At 46.8% G+C, this 15,140-nt stretch overlaps 1 protein-coding gene across 1 annotated transcript in view; it reads left to right on the top strand.

Moving 5' to 3' along the window:
- The first annotated feature begins 39 nt into the window (after positions 1-39).
- Positions 40-15,140, top strand: part of FANCM (FA complementation group M) — a 305,773-nt gene continuing 290,672 nt past the window's right edge. The window contains exon 1 of the mRNA XM_077463555.1: positions 40-961. Coding sequence (XP_077319681.1) covers positions 214-961 — 748 coding nt within the window. The 5' untranslated portion in view covers positions 40-213. The remainder of the gene's footprint in view (positions 962-15,140) is intronic.

Genomic DNA, 15,140 nt, shown 5'->3' with positions numbered 1-15,140 from the left:
GGCATCCGGCTGGCGCCGCCATGTTACGTGAGGCACACAGGGACGTGCGCAGCTATCTGCACGCCCTCGCTTAACATGGCGGCGCCGAGACGGGTACCCACGTGACGCTGACTTCCGATCTCATGTCAGGAGTATTGACGTCACACCCTGTGCCGTTACGTCATGCTGGGCGCCTGATTTGAAGCCGGTCAATGTTCCTATGGCTGAGTGGCAATGAATAGGAAGCAGAGGACCCTGTTCCAGGCTTGGGGGTCCGGTGTGGCCCCTGAGCCCCCAGCTAAGAAGGTCAAAGCTAAGATTGCAAGGAAGAGGAAGGGGGTGTGCTCCCAGAAAGGCCCTGGTAGGGCACTGCCACTTCCAGCCTGGCAGGGGGAACCCCAGCCGGGTGAGGACAAGGAGGAGGATGATGATGATGATGATGTTCTGCTGGTGGCTGTGTACGAGGCTGAGAAAACATTAATGGAGACCGATCACCATCTTCCCCCTGGTGCCCCTGAGCCCCCGGGCACCAGTCTCCATGTTTCCCCTGGTGCCACTCGCCCCCCGGGCACCAGTCACCATCTTCCCCCTCCCGGTGCCACTTGCCCCCCGGGCACCAGTCACCATCTTCCTCCTCTCGGTGCCCCTGACCCCCCGGGCACCGGTCACCATCCTGAAATCCAGAACATTCCGGGCTTTGACCTGTCAGCCGGCAGCGTCTGGATTTATCCAACCAACTACCCAGTCCGGGAATACCAGATGACCATGGCGCACGCCTCCCTTTACCACAACACCCTGGTGTGTCTGCCTACCGGCCTGGGAAAGACCTTCATCGCTGCCGTGGTGATGTACAACTTCTACCGCTGGTACCCATCCGGGAAGATCGTCTTTATGGCTCCCACCAAACCTCTTGTGGCCCAGCAGATCGAAGCCTGCTTCAAGGTCATGGGCATTCCTCAGGAGCACATGGTGGTGATGACAGGTAACCCTCACCATGCCTACAATCCGGGGGGTCGTGTTCTATTTTGGTGGGTTTATTGTCCTGTGAGTGGTTCCTCCACTGTGATGTCAGCAAAGAGAACAAACTGCTGGCCTGGAATGCTACAGGGTTTGCGCTGCGCTGCCCCCCACAGGAGCCGCTTGGTAATTTTGGGTTCTCTTTTCTGTATCTCAGTTCAGGGGACAACCTCAGCCCCTCTGACACACCTGATGAATAAAAGTCGCTGCAAGTACTTATTAGAACACAAGTATAGATACATTTCAATTATATTTATTATGTCTGTCTCTATATATCCAAAAATATTGGGACGCCTGCTTTTACACATATGACTGTTAATGACATCCCAGACTTAGTCTGTAGGGTTCAATATTGGGTTGGCCCACCCTTTGCAGCTATAACAGCTTCAACTCTTCTGGGAAGGCCGTCCACAAGGTTTAGGAGGGTGTCTATGGGAATGTTTGACCATTCTTTCAGAAGCGCATTTGTGAGGTCAGGCACTGATGTGGACGAAAAAGTAATGGTCACCCGATATCGTTTTTTTCAGGGCCGATACGTTTTTTTTTTTTTCTGCCTTTAAGGCCAATATCAGGTGCCGATGTTCTGTAGATTGAAAGTTTTCATTATTACACCGTCCTTTTACATTATTAAAAAAAAAAAAGAAAAAAAAGCTTAACAGCAGCCACTGTAAAGTTACGAGCGAAGACGCTCTTCCTCAGGCTTTCTCTGGTGTTCTATATAGTATAGTATACTTCCTTTTTTTTTTTTTTTTTTTTTTTTTTTTTTATTGCTGTCACAAGGAATGTAAACATCCCTTGTGACAGTAATTGGCATGTGACAGGTACTCTTTATGGAGGGATCAGGGGTTCTATAAGACTCCAGACCCTTCCTCTGCATTTTAAAAGTATTCAAAATGCTAAGATCGGCATTTTTGAATACTTTCTATTTTTTTTTAACTGGCGCCTTTTAGGATGAGAGTAATCTGGAAGTGAAGTCATCACCCCGGTACAACCACTTGAAGCAATATCGGTAACATCAGTAAGTTTGTTACCGATAACTAAAAAGAAATAAAAAGTGAATATCGGCCACCCCCCTAATAAGGAGACCTGGTTTGCAATCTCTATTATCAAAATTATTGGGACACCTGCCTTTACACGCAGCTATAACAGCTTCAACTCTTCTGGGAAGGCTGTCCACAAGGTTTAGGAGTGTGTCTATGAGAACGTTTGACCATTCTTCCAGAGGCACATTTGTGAGGTCAGGCACTGATGTTAGACAAGAAGGCCTGGCCCGCAATCTCCCTTCTAATTCATCCCAAAGGTGTTTTATCGGGTTGAGGTCAGGACTCTGTGCAGGCCAATCAAGTTCCTCCACCCCAAACTCTCATACGTGTCTTTATGGACCTTTGTTCACTGGTGTGCAGTCATGTTGGGACAGGAAGGGGCCATCCCCAAACTGTTCCCACAAAATTGGGAGCATGGAATTGTCCAAAATGTCTTGGTATGCTGACTAAGAATTCCCTTCACTGGAACTAAGGGGCCAAGCCCAACCCTTTAAAAAACAACCCCACACCATAACCCCCCTCCACCAAATGATTTGGAACCGTGCACAAAGCAAGGTCCATAAAGACATGGATGAGCGAGTTTGGGGTGAAAGAACTTGATTGGCCTGCACAGAGTCCTGACCTCAACCCAATAGAACACATTTGGGATGAATTAGAAGGGAGATTGCGGGCCAGGCCTTCTTGTCTAACATGAGTGCCTGACCTCACAAATGTGCCTCTGGAAGAATGGTCAAACATTCCCATAGACACACTCCTAAACCTTGTGGACAGCCTTCCCAGAAGAGTTGAAGCTGTTATAGCTGCGTGTAAAGGCAGGTGTCCCAATAATTTTGATAATATAGGGGTTATTTGCTAAAGGCAAATCCACTTTGCACTACAAGTGTACTTGGACACTTCCGCTGTAGATCTAAGGGGGAGATCTGAAATGAGGGGAAGCTCTGCTGATTTCTATCATCCAATCATGTACAAGCAAAAATGCTGTTTTTATTTTCAATGCCTGTCCCTCTCAGATTTACTGCACTTCCAAGTAGAGGTCGATTGATATATCGGCCGATATTTGGAGTTTTTTTTATTTTTATTAATCGGCATCGGCCGATTTGTGCTGATAAAAAAAGGCAGATTATATCTTCAGCACGACTTGCAAATGACTTCTGTAATGGAAGTCAATGCACCTTGCCTGAGTCTGAAGCACTTGTTTCCTCTCTGGGCAGTCTGCCAAGAAAAGAGCAAAGAGATACAATGTTTACACTTATGAATGAGCTGAGCTCTGTGTGTAGAGTTCTCAGTTTAACCATTTAAAGACTAAATCTTTTCTGACACTTGTTGCTTACAAGTAAATATCCTTTATTTTTCTGCTAGAACCCCCAAAAATTATATATATATATATATATATATATATATATAATCTCAGAGACCCTAGGGAATAAAATAGCGGTTGTTGCAATATTTTATGTGACACGGAATTTGCGTAGAGGTTTTTCAAACGCAATTTTTTTTGGGGGAAAAAAGACTCTAATGATTTAAAAAAATAAAATAAAACTAAAACAGTAAAATTTGCCCATTTATTTTAATTTTTTTTTATATCGAAATTATACATACAAGTAAACTGATTGGAGATTTGTTTTGTTTAATAAAATGTTTAAATGGAAGAAATTTTCACACTGGAGCGGGCAGGCGTTGATGGTAAAACGTTGCTAGTTTTAGCGGCGCTTTACCGTCCTTTTAGCGGCGCTATTCAGCTGCTAGCATGAGAAACGTATAACCCAGCTAGCGGCCGAGGAAGAGGTGAAATGCGCCCATGAAGCGCCGCTGCCAAATCACATTGCATGCGCTTCGGCAGTGGTGCCCATTAATTTTAATGGGCAGGAGTGGTGGAGGAGTGGTGTACACTACTACAAACGTGCTGCTTGCAGGACTTTTTTTTTTTTAACATCCTGCCAGCGCATCGCCTCAGTGTGAGCGCACTCGGGCTTCCACACAGACTGCAGGGGAGCTGTTTTGCAGGCACTTTACTGGCATTTTTAGCCCAAAAGCGCCTGGAAAAACGCCCCAGTGTGATAGCCCCAGTGTGTTAGATTTTATGAGATGAAGGGGGGGGGGAAGAGAAAAATAATTAAAAATCACCCTAACATATCGGCCCGAAAAAATTGGCATTATATATCGGCCATTGGCCGCCACAATTTCTAAATATCGGCATCGGCCAGAGGAAAACCCATATCGGTCGGCCTCTACTTCCAAGTGCACAGTGGATTTACCTTTAGTAAATAAACCCCACAGTGTACCTTCTGAAGTCTGACTGAAGAACTCCATTGAGATGTTGTCATCCCATCTTGTCGTGTTGCCGAGTCTCTCCCATCAGTTAGGGCCCTTTAACCACTTCCCACCCGGCCACTGCATATGTACGGCTGGAAGGAGGCGGATTGGGTGGGGCCCGTGCAGCGGCATGATCCCAGACAAGGCGCATCTCCGAAAGGCAGAAGGGCTCTGTACTTGACCCTCCTGATCACATGACGGCCATGTCCAATCACATGTCCCCCCCCCCCCCCCCAATGACATGTCTGTGATCACCTGCGTACATATGTCGGTAATCACACAAACCAATTTTCTTACACTTAACGGAATTTTCTTTGCCAAAAAGATGTAGCAGAACATATTTTTGGTAAAAATTTATGACAAAATTTGATTTTTTTTAAAATAGAATAAAATATTATTATTTTTTTCTCTTGTATCGCAAAAAATAAACTGAGTCATTAATAAATACCACCAAACAAAAATGTGCAAACAAAATGATAAAAATTTCATTTGGGTAAAGTGTTGCATGACCGCGAAATTGTCATTGAAAGTGCGAGAGCGATGAAAGCTGAAAATTGGTCTGGGAAGGAAGGGGGTGAAAGTGCCCAGTATTAATGGGGTTAAACATGGACTGGATCTTTTTTTCTGCTGAGTGGAGAGGCTGGATGACAGGTCCATGTATGTGGAACAGACACGGCCCGCTCTGCTCTATGGGTATTCGGAGGTAAGTGGACTTGTGTCCCTTTACGCCTGACTTCTATCTGATCCAGAGGGAGGGGAACGGATCCCTTTCCGTTTTTGTTTTTATCGGTTTGGACATAGCCGAGTGTAAACTAGAGGTAGACCGATATGGGTTTTTCTCTGGCCGATGCCGATATTTAGAAATCATGGCGGCCGATGGCCGATATATGATGCCAATTTTTTTTTCGGGCCGATATGTTAGGCCGATATTTATTTATTTATTTATTTATTTATTTATTTATTTTTATCCCCCTTCATCTCATAAAACCTAACAGACACCTTTCCCACTGGGGCGTTTTTTTAGGCGCTTTTGGGCTAAAAATAGCGCCTGTAAAGTGCCTGCAAAACAGCTCCCCTGCAGTCTGTGTGAAAGACAGAGTGCTTTCACACTGAGGCGATGCAAGCAGCACGTTTGGAGTGGTGTATACCGCTTCTCCACCACTCCTGCCCATTGATATTAATGGGCACCACTGCCCAAGCGCATGCAATGCGATTTGGCAGCGGTGCTTCACGGGCGCATTTAACCTCTTCTTCAGCCGCTAGCTAGGATTCTATGCGCCCCACTAGCAGCCGAATAGCACCGCTAAAATGATGGTAAAGCGCTGCTAAAACTAGCAACATTTTACCATCGTCTGCCCGCTCCAGTGTGCAAGCAGCCTATAAAATAAAAACAAGTACTCAAAACTTTTGGACGAAAAAAAAAAAATGGACTAACTTTACGGTTTTAGTTTTTTTTTTTTTTTTTTTAAATCATTTAGTGTATTCCCCCCCCCCCCCCCAAAAAAAATGCATTTGAAAAACCTCTGCACAAATGCCGTGTGACATAAAATGTTGCAACAACCGCTTTTTATTCCCTAGGATCTGTGCTAAAAAAAAATATATATACTTTTTGGGGGGTCTAAGTGATTTTCTGGCAGAAAATACAGGACTTTTACTTATAAGCAACAAGTGTCAGAAAAGATTTAGTCTTTAAATGGTTAAACTGAGAACTTCTACACACAGAGATGAATTCATTCATTCAAATGTAAACATTGTATCTTTCTGTTCTTTTCTTGGCAGACTGCCCAGAGAGGAGGAAAGAGTTTCTATGACGACTCAGGCAACTTACACTGACTTCTATTACAGAAGTCATTTCCAAGTCCCGCTGTTCTAAATCGGCCTTTTTATCAGCTCAATCGGCCGATGCCGATTAATTAAAAAACTGCAAATATCGGCCGATATATCGGTCGACCTCTAGTGTAAACGGACACAAGCCCACTGACATCTGAATGCCCATATAGGTGAATGGAGGTTTTGATCGTGCCCACCTGAAAAACAAGACAGCCAGACCCGATCAAACCTCTCGTGTGAAAGGGGCCCTAGTGTTTATCCCACCATCACAGGAGCGAGCATTCCTGTGTGCTTTCTGTCCCCTGACCCAGCAGCTCGGTGTTGGAGCGTTCACTCCTGTGATGCAAGAGGGGAATTGGAAGAGCTGAGAGTCTCTTAGAATATATTGTACATCTAGGCACCATGTACACGGGACGCTGGTAAACGCACGTTCAGAGGCAGTTGGACGCTTTTTTTCAACTTCCCCTGAACTCATTCAATGTTATCCCATGTGACCATGTACACAGTCTCGTTTATTGCCATCTTTATGCAGTTGCGTTTAACAGCGTTTACCCGCTTTTTAGTTTATAAGCGCTTGCCCACCGCCGCATGTATATATACGTTGGTAGAATGGCAGGGCTGGGCAAATGGGCGTACAGGTACGTCCCTTTAAATTTGCTGCCATGTGGTCACGTGCGCGCCACCCTGCCGGAAGCTCTTTGAGTTGGATCGCGGCTCCGACGGACTCGATCGCCGCGGGGATACCTGCGATCGTCTCACGGAGATGCTAATGTAAACCAGCGTTTCCCCGTTCTGCCTAGTGACACCGTCACTGATCTCTGCTCCCTGTGATCGGGAGCGAGGATCAGTGAAGTGTCATTCGTAGCCACGCCCCCGAACAGTTAGAACCCCTCCCTAGCCCCTGGTGGTTAACCCCTTCACTGCCAGTGTAATTTTTACAGTAATTACTCCAATTTTATAGCACTGATCTCTGTAAAAATGACTGGTCCCAAAAATGTGTCAAAATTGTCCAATGTGTCCACCATAATGTCATAGTCACAATAAAAATCAGATTGCCGGCATTGCTAGTAAGAAAAAAAAAAAATATATATATATTAATAAAAATGCCATAAAACTATCCCCTATTTTGTAGACGCTATAACTTTTGCGCAAACCAATCATTAAACACTTATTGTGATTTTTTTTTTTTTTTTTTTTTTTTTTTTACACAAATATGTAGAAGAATATGTATCGGCTTAAACTGTGGAATTTTTTTTTTTTTTTTTTTTTTTTTTATATATTTTTGGGGGGGATATTTATTATAGCAAAAAGTAAAAAATAATGCATTTCTTTTCAAAATTGTTGCTCTATATTTTTGTTTATACCGCAAAAAAAACGCAGGGGTGATCTAACACCACCAAAAGAAAGCTCTACTTGTGAGAAAAAAAGATGTCCATTTTGTCTGGGAGTCCAATAACGACAAACTCTGACTCTGGACCTCTCATGCAATTTTCTACGTCGTTCTAGCCTCATCAAGAGCAATGTCTGGAGCATTTACTCACATATGCTCAATATGGGATCCATTTCCAAAAAAAAGCACAGAAATGGAGGCAAATACAAGTAGACAACTGCTCCCTGTGCTGCTGCTACTCACTCTGGTCAAAATGGCTGAAATAGTTAAAGGGGTTGTAAAGGTGTTTTTTTTTTTTTTTTTTCTAAATGGGTTCCTTTAAGCTAGTGCATTGTTGGTTCACTTACCTTTTCCTTTGATTTCCCTTCTAAATGTTTTTTTTTTTTTTTTTTTCTTTGTCTGAATTTCTTACTTCCTGTTCCTCCTCAGTAAGCTGTTCTGGCTGACTAAACACCGCTCAGATGATGGTCTGAAGTATACTGAGGAGAAACAGGAAGTGAGAAATTCGGACAAAGAAAAAAAAAAAACATTTAGAAGGGAAATCGAAGGAAAAGGTAAGTGAACCAACAATGCACTAGGTTAAAGGAACCTATTTAGAAAATAAAAAACAAAGCTTTACAACCCCTTTAACTACAATGTTTGTTGAGCTTGGGAAGGGTCTTCAATGAGGTAATCTTAATAAATGCTTCTAGATGCAAACGCGGCTAAACAGGCGTTTTAAAACGCCGGTTTTAAGGTGTCAAAAAATGAGTTCAAAGGACTTGGGCTTAGCGTGCCGTGTACATAGGGCCTAAGGCCTCATGTACACTGCTGCTGGTAAAGGGACGTTTAGGAGCAGTTGGGCATTTTTTTTTCTTTCAGCTGCTCCTGGACTCTCCTGTTATCTTATCAGTACATGTACTAGAGCTGCATGATTCTGACCATTTTACTTTTTTTTTTTTTTTTTTTTTTAATTCATTTAAAGTAATTTTTTTTCAAAAAAAAAAATTGCATTTGAAAGACCGCTCCGCAAATAAAATGTGACAGGGTGGATACTAAAAAAATAAATAAAAATAAAATGTATCTCTCTGATATCTATCTCTCTGATATCTATCTCTCTGATATCTATCTCTCTGATATCTATCTCTCTGATATCTATCTCTCTGATATCTATCTCTCTGATATCTATCTCTCTGATATCTATCTCTATATATCTCATGTTTGGGGGGTTCTAAGCAATTTTCTAGCAAAGAAAAAAAGATTTTAACTTGAAACATCAGAAAAAGGTCTAGTGTTTAAAGGGGTTGTAAAGGTAAATGTTTTTTCACCTTAATGCATTCTATGCATTAAGGTGAAAAAACCTCTCACACTGCCGGCGCCCCCAGTCCCCCCGTTTTTTTACTTGCCTGACCCCTCAAAAGTCCCGCGCTCGCCCCCGCCATTCTCTTTGCCGCTCAGCCTGGCCGCTGATTGGCTGGGGTGGATGGATTGATGCAGCGCAGCCATTGGCTCGCGCTGCTGTCAATCACATCCAATTACGCAGCGTGCCAGGGGGCGGGGCCGTGTGATACAGCCGGCGGCTATAGCTGCTCGCTGTATCATGGGAGTGCGCCCGCAGGTGCTTCTCACCATGCGATTGAGCTCGCCTGAACGTGAGAAGTACCTGCGGGAAGAAGCCGAGACAGCCGCCAAGGGACCCCAGAAGAGCAGGTTCGAGGCCACTCTATGCAAAAAACGAGCTGCACAGTGGAGGTAAGTATAACATGTTTGTAATTTTAAATAAAAATTAAATTTTACTTTACAATCCCTTTTTATTTTTTTTTTTTTATTTTTTTTTTGTCAAATAACTTTTTATTCGTTTAGTACAAAGCATTACACTTCTTTGCAGCATTAGAATAACAAGAAAAGGAGAAGTAACAATTAATCAATGCTTATCGGTCTGCAGAGTATAGCCACCTGGAGCAGGTACAGAACAGGCCAAGTAGTCTCATCCGCAGTCATTAGGATCTTCATTGAGAATTGATAAACTAATCCTCAGATCTCTATTTCCAGTGAAAGGTCTCATGCTGAGTTAACAGGTATCAACTTACGGTACTATATACTTGTACGAAACATAATCAAATATACTCTCCTGAGAGAGCGAGAAAGGAAAGAAGGAAGAAAGAGAGAGCGAGAAACGGGAAAGAGAGAGGGAAACCGAAAGAGAGAGCGGGGGGAAAAGAGGAGGGGGGGGAGAGAGAGATGGGGGTGGGTAGTCACCATGAGTATTCTGTGTGTCTGATCAAGTCTGGTCCTCCCGGAGGTTCCAGGGATTCCATACCACATCATGCGCCTCCAACCGGTCCTGCATCCTGGCGGTCATCTTTTCCATCAGCTCCACGTCTCTGATTCTGGCGTGTAGAGCACTTTGGGTAGGAGGTTGTGTCTTTTTCCAATGAAGGGCAACAAGACACTGCGCGGCTGTCAAGATGTTTTGGGATCGTTTTTTTGGGGATTTTGACAGTTTAGGAAAGGGGACGCCAAGCAAAAAGGTTTTGGGGGTCAAGTCCATCTGTTGGTCTAGGATACAAACCAAGAGGCGTTGGACCTCTTTCCAAAAGGGGACTATACAGGGGCACTGCCAAAAAATGTGTAAGAGGGTGCCTTTGTGCTCCAAGCATCGCCAGCATCTGTCAGGTGTGGAAAGGTAGATGGCGTGAAGAATGTCCGGGGTCATGTACCAAAAAAATAAGATTTTGTATGCGTTTTACCGGTAGAGTGTACATATGGCGCTTTTGGAGGCCTGTGACCATATCACCCGCCACTGCTCCTCCGTGAGCACCTCACCTAGTGCCTGTTCCCATTTGAGCATGTATGCATGTTTGCCTTTAGAACCCATAGGGAATGCATTAATTATTTTATAGATATCAGAGATCATTCCTCTTTGGGCTGTGCCTGCTGGAATTACGTTTTTCAAATGAGAAGAGTAAAAGAGAAGCGTAGGTCGGAGGACATGGTCTGGGCAAAGTGACGGATTTGCAAATAACTGTAGAATCCCTGAGGAGGGAGGTCGAATTTGGATTGAAGATCAGCGTAGGGCAGCAGTCTCCGCGATCTGGGGTCCACCAGGGCCCCCAGATGGAAGAGGTTCCAGGAAGACCAGGGGTGTGACATCTGATAGGTTAAACTATCTGGCACCTTGGGGTTGCATATAAAGGAGGTCAGGAGCGACTTATCCGAGGTCAAGCCATACATTTTAGAGAGCTTATGCCAGAGGCGTTGCAAGTGGGACATGGAGCCCAATAATCTGGACTGGGGGATCGATGTCGCCGCACTCCAGAGCATACTGTTAGGGTGAGTCAGAGCCAGCCATAGCTTCTCGATTTTCCGTCCAGTGGTTATAAGATCTTTGGGTAAACCAGGAAGCAAGTGCGCGGAGCTGGGCCGCTTGGTAGTACTTAACTAGATCAGGGAGCGCTAAACCCCCATCTGATCGGGACGCAGTCATTACTGAGTGAGGTATTCTGTGGCGTTTGTAGTTCCACGTAAATTGGAGCAGGTCTGTTTGTAGTCTTTTCAGGTGTGAATAAGGTATGGGGATGGGGAGGGTCTGGAAGAGGTAAAGGAGCTTTGGGAGAATTGTCATTTTCACTGAAGCTATTCTACCGAGGAGAGAAATTTGGTGTTTCCACCATTGCGAGATTAGTTGCCTAATAGCTCCGTATAGGGGCGGGTAGTTTGCTTGATATAGGGAGGTGAAAGTTGGGGTGATGTTTATCCCCAGGTGTCTCAGGGAGGTAGACTTCCAATTGTAGGGGAAGTTGGATCATAGATGGTCCACCTCCATGGGCGGGATATTAACTGGAAGGGCCTCCGACTTCCAAGCGTTAATTTTGTAACCCGATAGGGTGCTATAGCAGTCCAGCTCCATATGTAAATTGGGCAAGGAGATCCTGGGTTGGGTGAGGGTAAGGATAACATCATCCGCAAATAACAAGATCTTAAGTTCCTTACCCCGGACCGGGATGCCCCTAATAGCCTGATTCCGTCTAATGGACGCCGCCAGGGGCTCTATACAGAGGGCAAATAAGGGTGACAGGGGGCATCCCTGGCGTGTGCCATTGGAGACAGAAAAGGTCGAAGAGGTGGCGAAGGGGGTCTTTACTTGAGAGGATGGGTTGGAGTAAAGATGACGTATGGCCCGCAAAAATGGTCCCCCTATCCCTATGTGGGTCAACGTGGCGAACAGGAAGGGCTACCCCAGTCTATCAAAAGCCTTTTCTGCATCCAGACTCAGGAGCAAGGATGGCACGCCCTCCCTATTCGCCACGTCGATCAGATCTATTACCCTCCTGGTGTTATCACCAGCCTGGCGGAGGGGAACAAAACCCACCTGGTCTTTGTGAATAAGGGAGGGGAGGACCATGTTGAGTCGCAGGGACAGCAATTTTGTGAAGATTTTCAAGTCTGCGTTCAGGAGCACTATGGGCCTATAATTGACGCAAAGGATGGGATCCTTATCTGGCTTATGGATCATGGTAAGGAAGGAACGTTGCATATCCGAGGGGACGGGGGTGTTCTTTAAGAAAGCGTTAAAATGTTTACTCCTGTGCGGGAGTAGGAGGGGTAGAAATGCTTTATAGTATTCGTAGGGCAGGCCGTCTGGACCCGGGGATTTATGCGCTGGGAGGGACTTAATGGTCAGTTCTAACTCTTCTTCCGTGTTGGGCATGTTTAAAGAAGCTAGGTCAGACTCTCGAATACGAGGGATGCCACTGTCTGATAGGTACTGTTGCATACGATGTGAGAGCTCAACCGGTAGGGGATCGCTGGGGATATCAGGGTTATTATATAGCTCCACGTAGAAACCCGCAAACGTGTCAACGACATCTTTGGGATGGGAAACAACCTTATTGAATTTATTTTTGATCTGGTGTGGAGTGGACAGGAGGGCTTTGTCTCTAAGGCCGCGTACACACGGGCGGACTGTTCGCCCAACCTTGTCCGCTGAACAGTGTTTGGGCGGACAGTCCGCTCGTGTGTGGGCTTTCAGCGGACAGTTTCAGCGGACAGTTTGACGGACAAAGTCTTTCGGAAATTCCGAAAAACTGTCCGCTGAAACTGTGTTTGAGCGAACAGTCCGCCCGTGTGTAGGCTACTTTCGAAATGAGCAAACTGTTCCCGCTCGGAGGAAAGTCTGCTCATTTCGAGCGCGTGTGAAGGTAGACGTCGCGGGCTCCGCCGCCTGGAATGGGCTTAAAGGGGAACCCCAACGCCGAAAAAAATCGGCGTGGGGGTTCCCCCAAAGTCCACAACAGACCCTTGTCCGAGCACGCTACCCGGCCGGCCAGGAAAGGGGGGCGAGCGAGCGCGCCCCCCCTCCTGAGCCGTACCAGGCCGCGTGCCCTCAACATGGGGGGGTGCCTTGGGGAAGGGGGGGCCGCGCGGCCCCCCCACCCCAAAGCACCTTGTCCCCATGTTGATGAGGACAAGGGCCTCTTCCCGACAACCCTGGCCGTCTGCGGGCGGGGGGCTTATCGGAATCCGGGAGCCCCCTTTAAGAAGGGGGCCCCCGGATACCGGCCCCCCACCCTATGTGAATGAGTATGGGGTACAATGTACCCCTACCCATTCACCTGTGAAATAAAGTACAAAAAAAAACACAACACAGAGAAAAAATATTTTATTGCACAGCTCCGGGGGTCTTCCGTCTTCGGGGGTCTTCTCGCCGGACTCCTCCGCTATCTTCGTGTAGCTCTTTTACTAGCGGAGGAGCCCGGCTTTCTTCCTCCCCGCCGCCGGCCTCTTCTCCCGACTTCGGGGGTCTTGTCCCCCTCTTCGGTTCTTCTGCCGGGCCACCGCGCCTTCTTATAGCTCTTTTACAGGCGGTGGCCCGGTCTTCTGTCGCCGCCGCCTTCGGTTCTTCTGCCGGGCCACCGCGCCTTCTTGTAGCTCTTTTACAGGCGGTGGCCCGGTCTTCTGTCGCTGTCGCCGTCGCCGCCTTCCGTTCTTCTTCTTCTTCTTCTTCTTGTTCTTCTTCTTCTTCTTCCCCAGGAGATGTTGACACGTCGCTCTCTCCGGCCGGAATGCCAGAGCCGCGCTGTGCGGTCACTTATATAGTGACAATGGGGCGGTGTCACATGGTATATGTCACATGGGTTGCCCCCCTCTCCTGGCCGGCCGGGTAGCGTGCTCGGACAAGGGTCTGTTGTGGACTTTTGGGGGGACCCCACGCCGATTTTTTTCGGCGTTGGGGTTCCCCTTTAAGTCCATTCCAGGCGGCGGAGCCCGCGACGTCTCCTTCGCGGGTCCCGCCTACCTGTACACGCGCTCGAAATGGGCGGATTTGCCTCCGCCTTACGTGGGCGAGTCCGTTCATTTCAAAAGTTGAGCGAACTGTTTGTCAAACAGTTCGCTGAAACAGTCCGCTCAAAAAGTGCCGTGTGTGGCCATGTCCGTCCATGCTAATTTTGAGCGGACTGTTTGCCGAAACTGTTTGACAAACAAAGTTGGGCGAACAGTCCGCCCGTGTGTACGCGGCCTAAGTTTCCTTGCTAAGAGGGAGTGCGCTTTATTGCCCCTGTCATAGTATGTCTATTTTATCTGAAGAAGAGCTTTTTCTACCCGGCGGAGTGCCAAGTCACAGAGCGCCATACGTAGGTTTATGATTTTTCTGAGGAGTTGCAGGGACGGAGATGTTTGTAGTTTCTGTTATAACTGTCTGAGCTCCCTCTCTGTGTTTAATTTGGTGGCCGCGATGTCCCTCTTCATGGCTGATGAAAGTGCCATGCATTTACCTCGTATGACTGCCTTGTGGGCCTCCCACGGGGTGGGGAGGGTAACGTCTGGGGTCGTATTTTCTGTAAAATAGTGGTTCAAAGTCTAAACTAATTCCGATTGGGAGGGAAGGTGTTGTAGGTGGAAGGTGTTCAGTTTCCAATTATACGGCCGAACTACAGGAGAGCCTAGGTCCAGGGTAAGCATGATCGGGGCATGATCCGACCATGAGATCGGTAGGATAAGGGCACTGTGTGTTGCTCTCAGTGTAGTGTTATTAGTAAAGAAGTAGTCGATGCGGGAGTGCATCTGGTGGGGGGCTGAGTAATACGTATATTGCCGACCCCCGGGTGGAGAGCCCGCCAGGCATTGAAGAGTGCATAACGTCGGGTAAGTTGCCGAAAGAGTTTTGAATCCCTGAGGGCTTTGATCGAAGGCGTACGGGTTGTCACGACTAGGCGGTCCGCCGCAGCCGAGTGAGCTAGGTTAAAGTCTCCGCCCATCACCAGATAGCCATGATCGGCTTTGAAGAGACGTGATAAGACTCTAGAGAGAAAGCTATGCTGATGGACATTTGGAGCATACAGATTGCACAGGGTAATCGGTTGAGATTGCCACGCACCTTTAAAGAGGAAGAAAACCCTGATGGGTTTACTTACTCTTTCATTCCCTGCAAAGGCAAAGCATAATGGACTACTATGCGTCACTTACCTGACACAGGAGCCAGCAAAGTCACCTCTGTCCCCTGTAGTCCGGCGCATCCATCTTCTCGGTGGGGTCTCGCAGCTCCGCCGCTGTCATTTGATGCATGACGATGCCACGCTCAGTGCGCC

The sequence above is a fragment of the Lithobates pipiens genome, unplaced genomic scaffold (assembly GCF_037356315.1).
Source record: "Lithobates pipiens isolate NorthernLeopardFrog02 unplaced genomic scaffold, aLitPip1_a1.2 Scaffold_30, whole genome shotgun sequence".
Lineage (NCBI taxonomy): Eukaryota > Metazoa > Chordata > Amphibia > Anura > Ranidae > Lithobates > Lithobates pipiens.
This window is presented reverse-complemented; position numbering and strand designations above follow the sequence as displayed.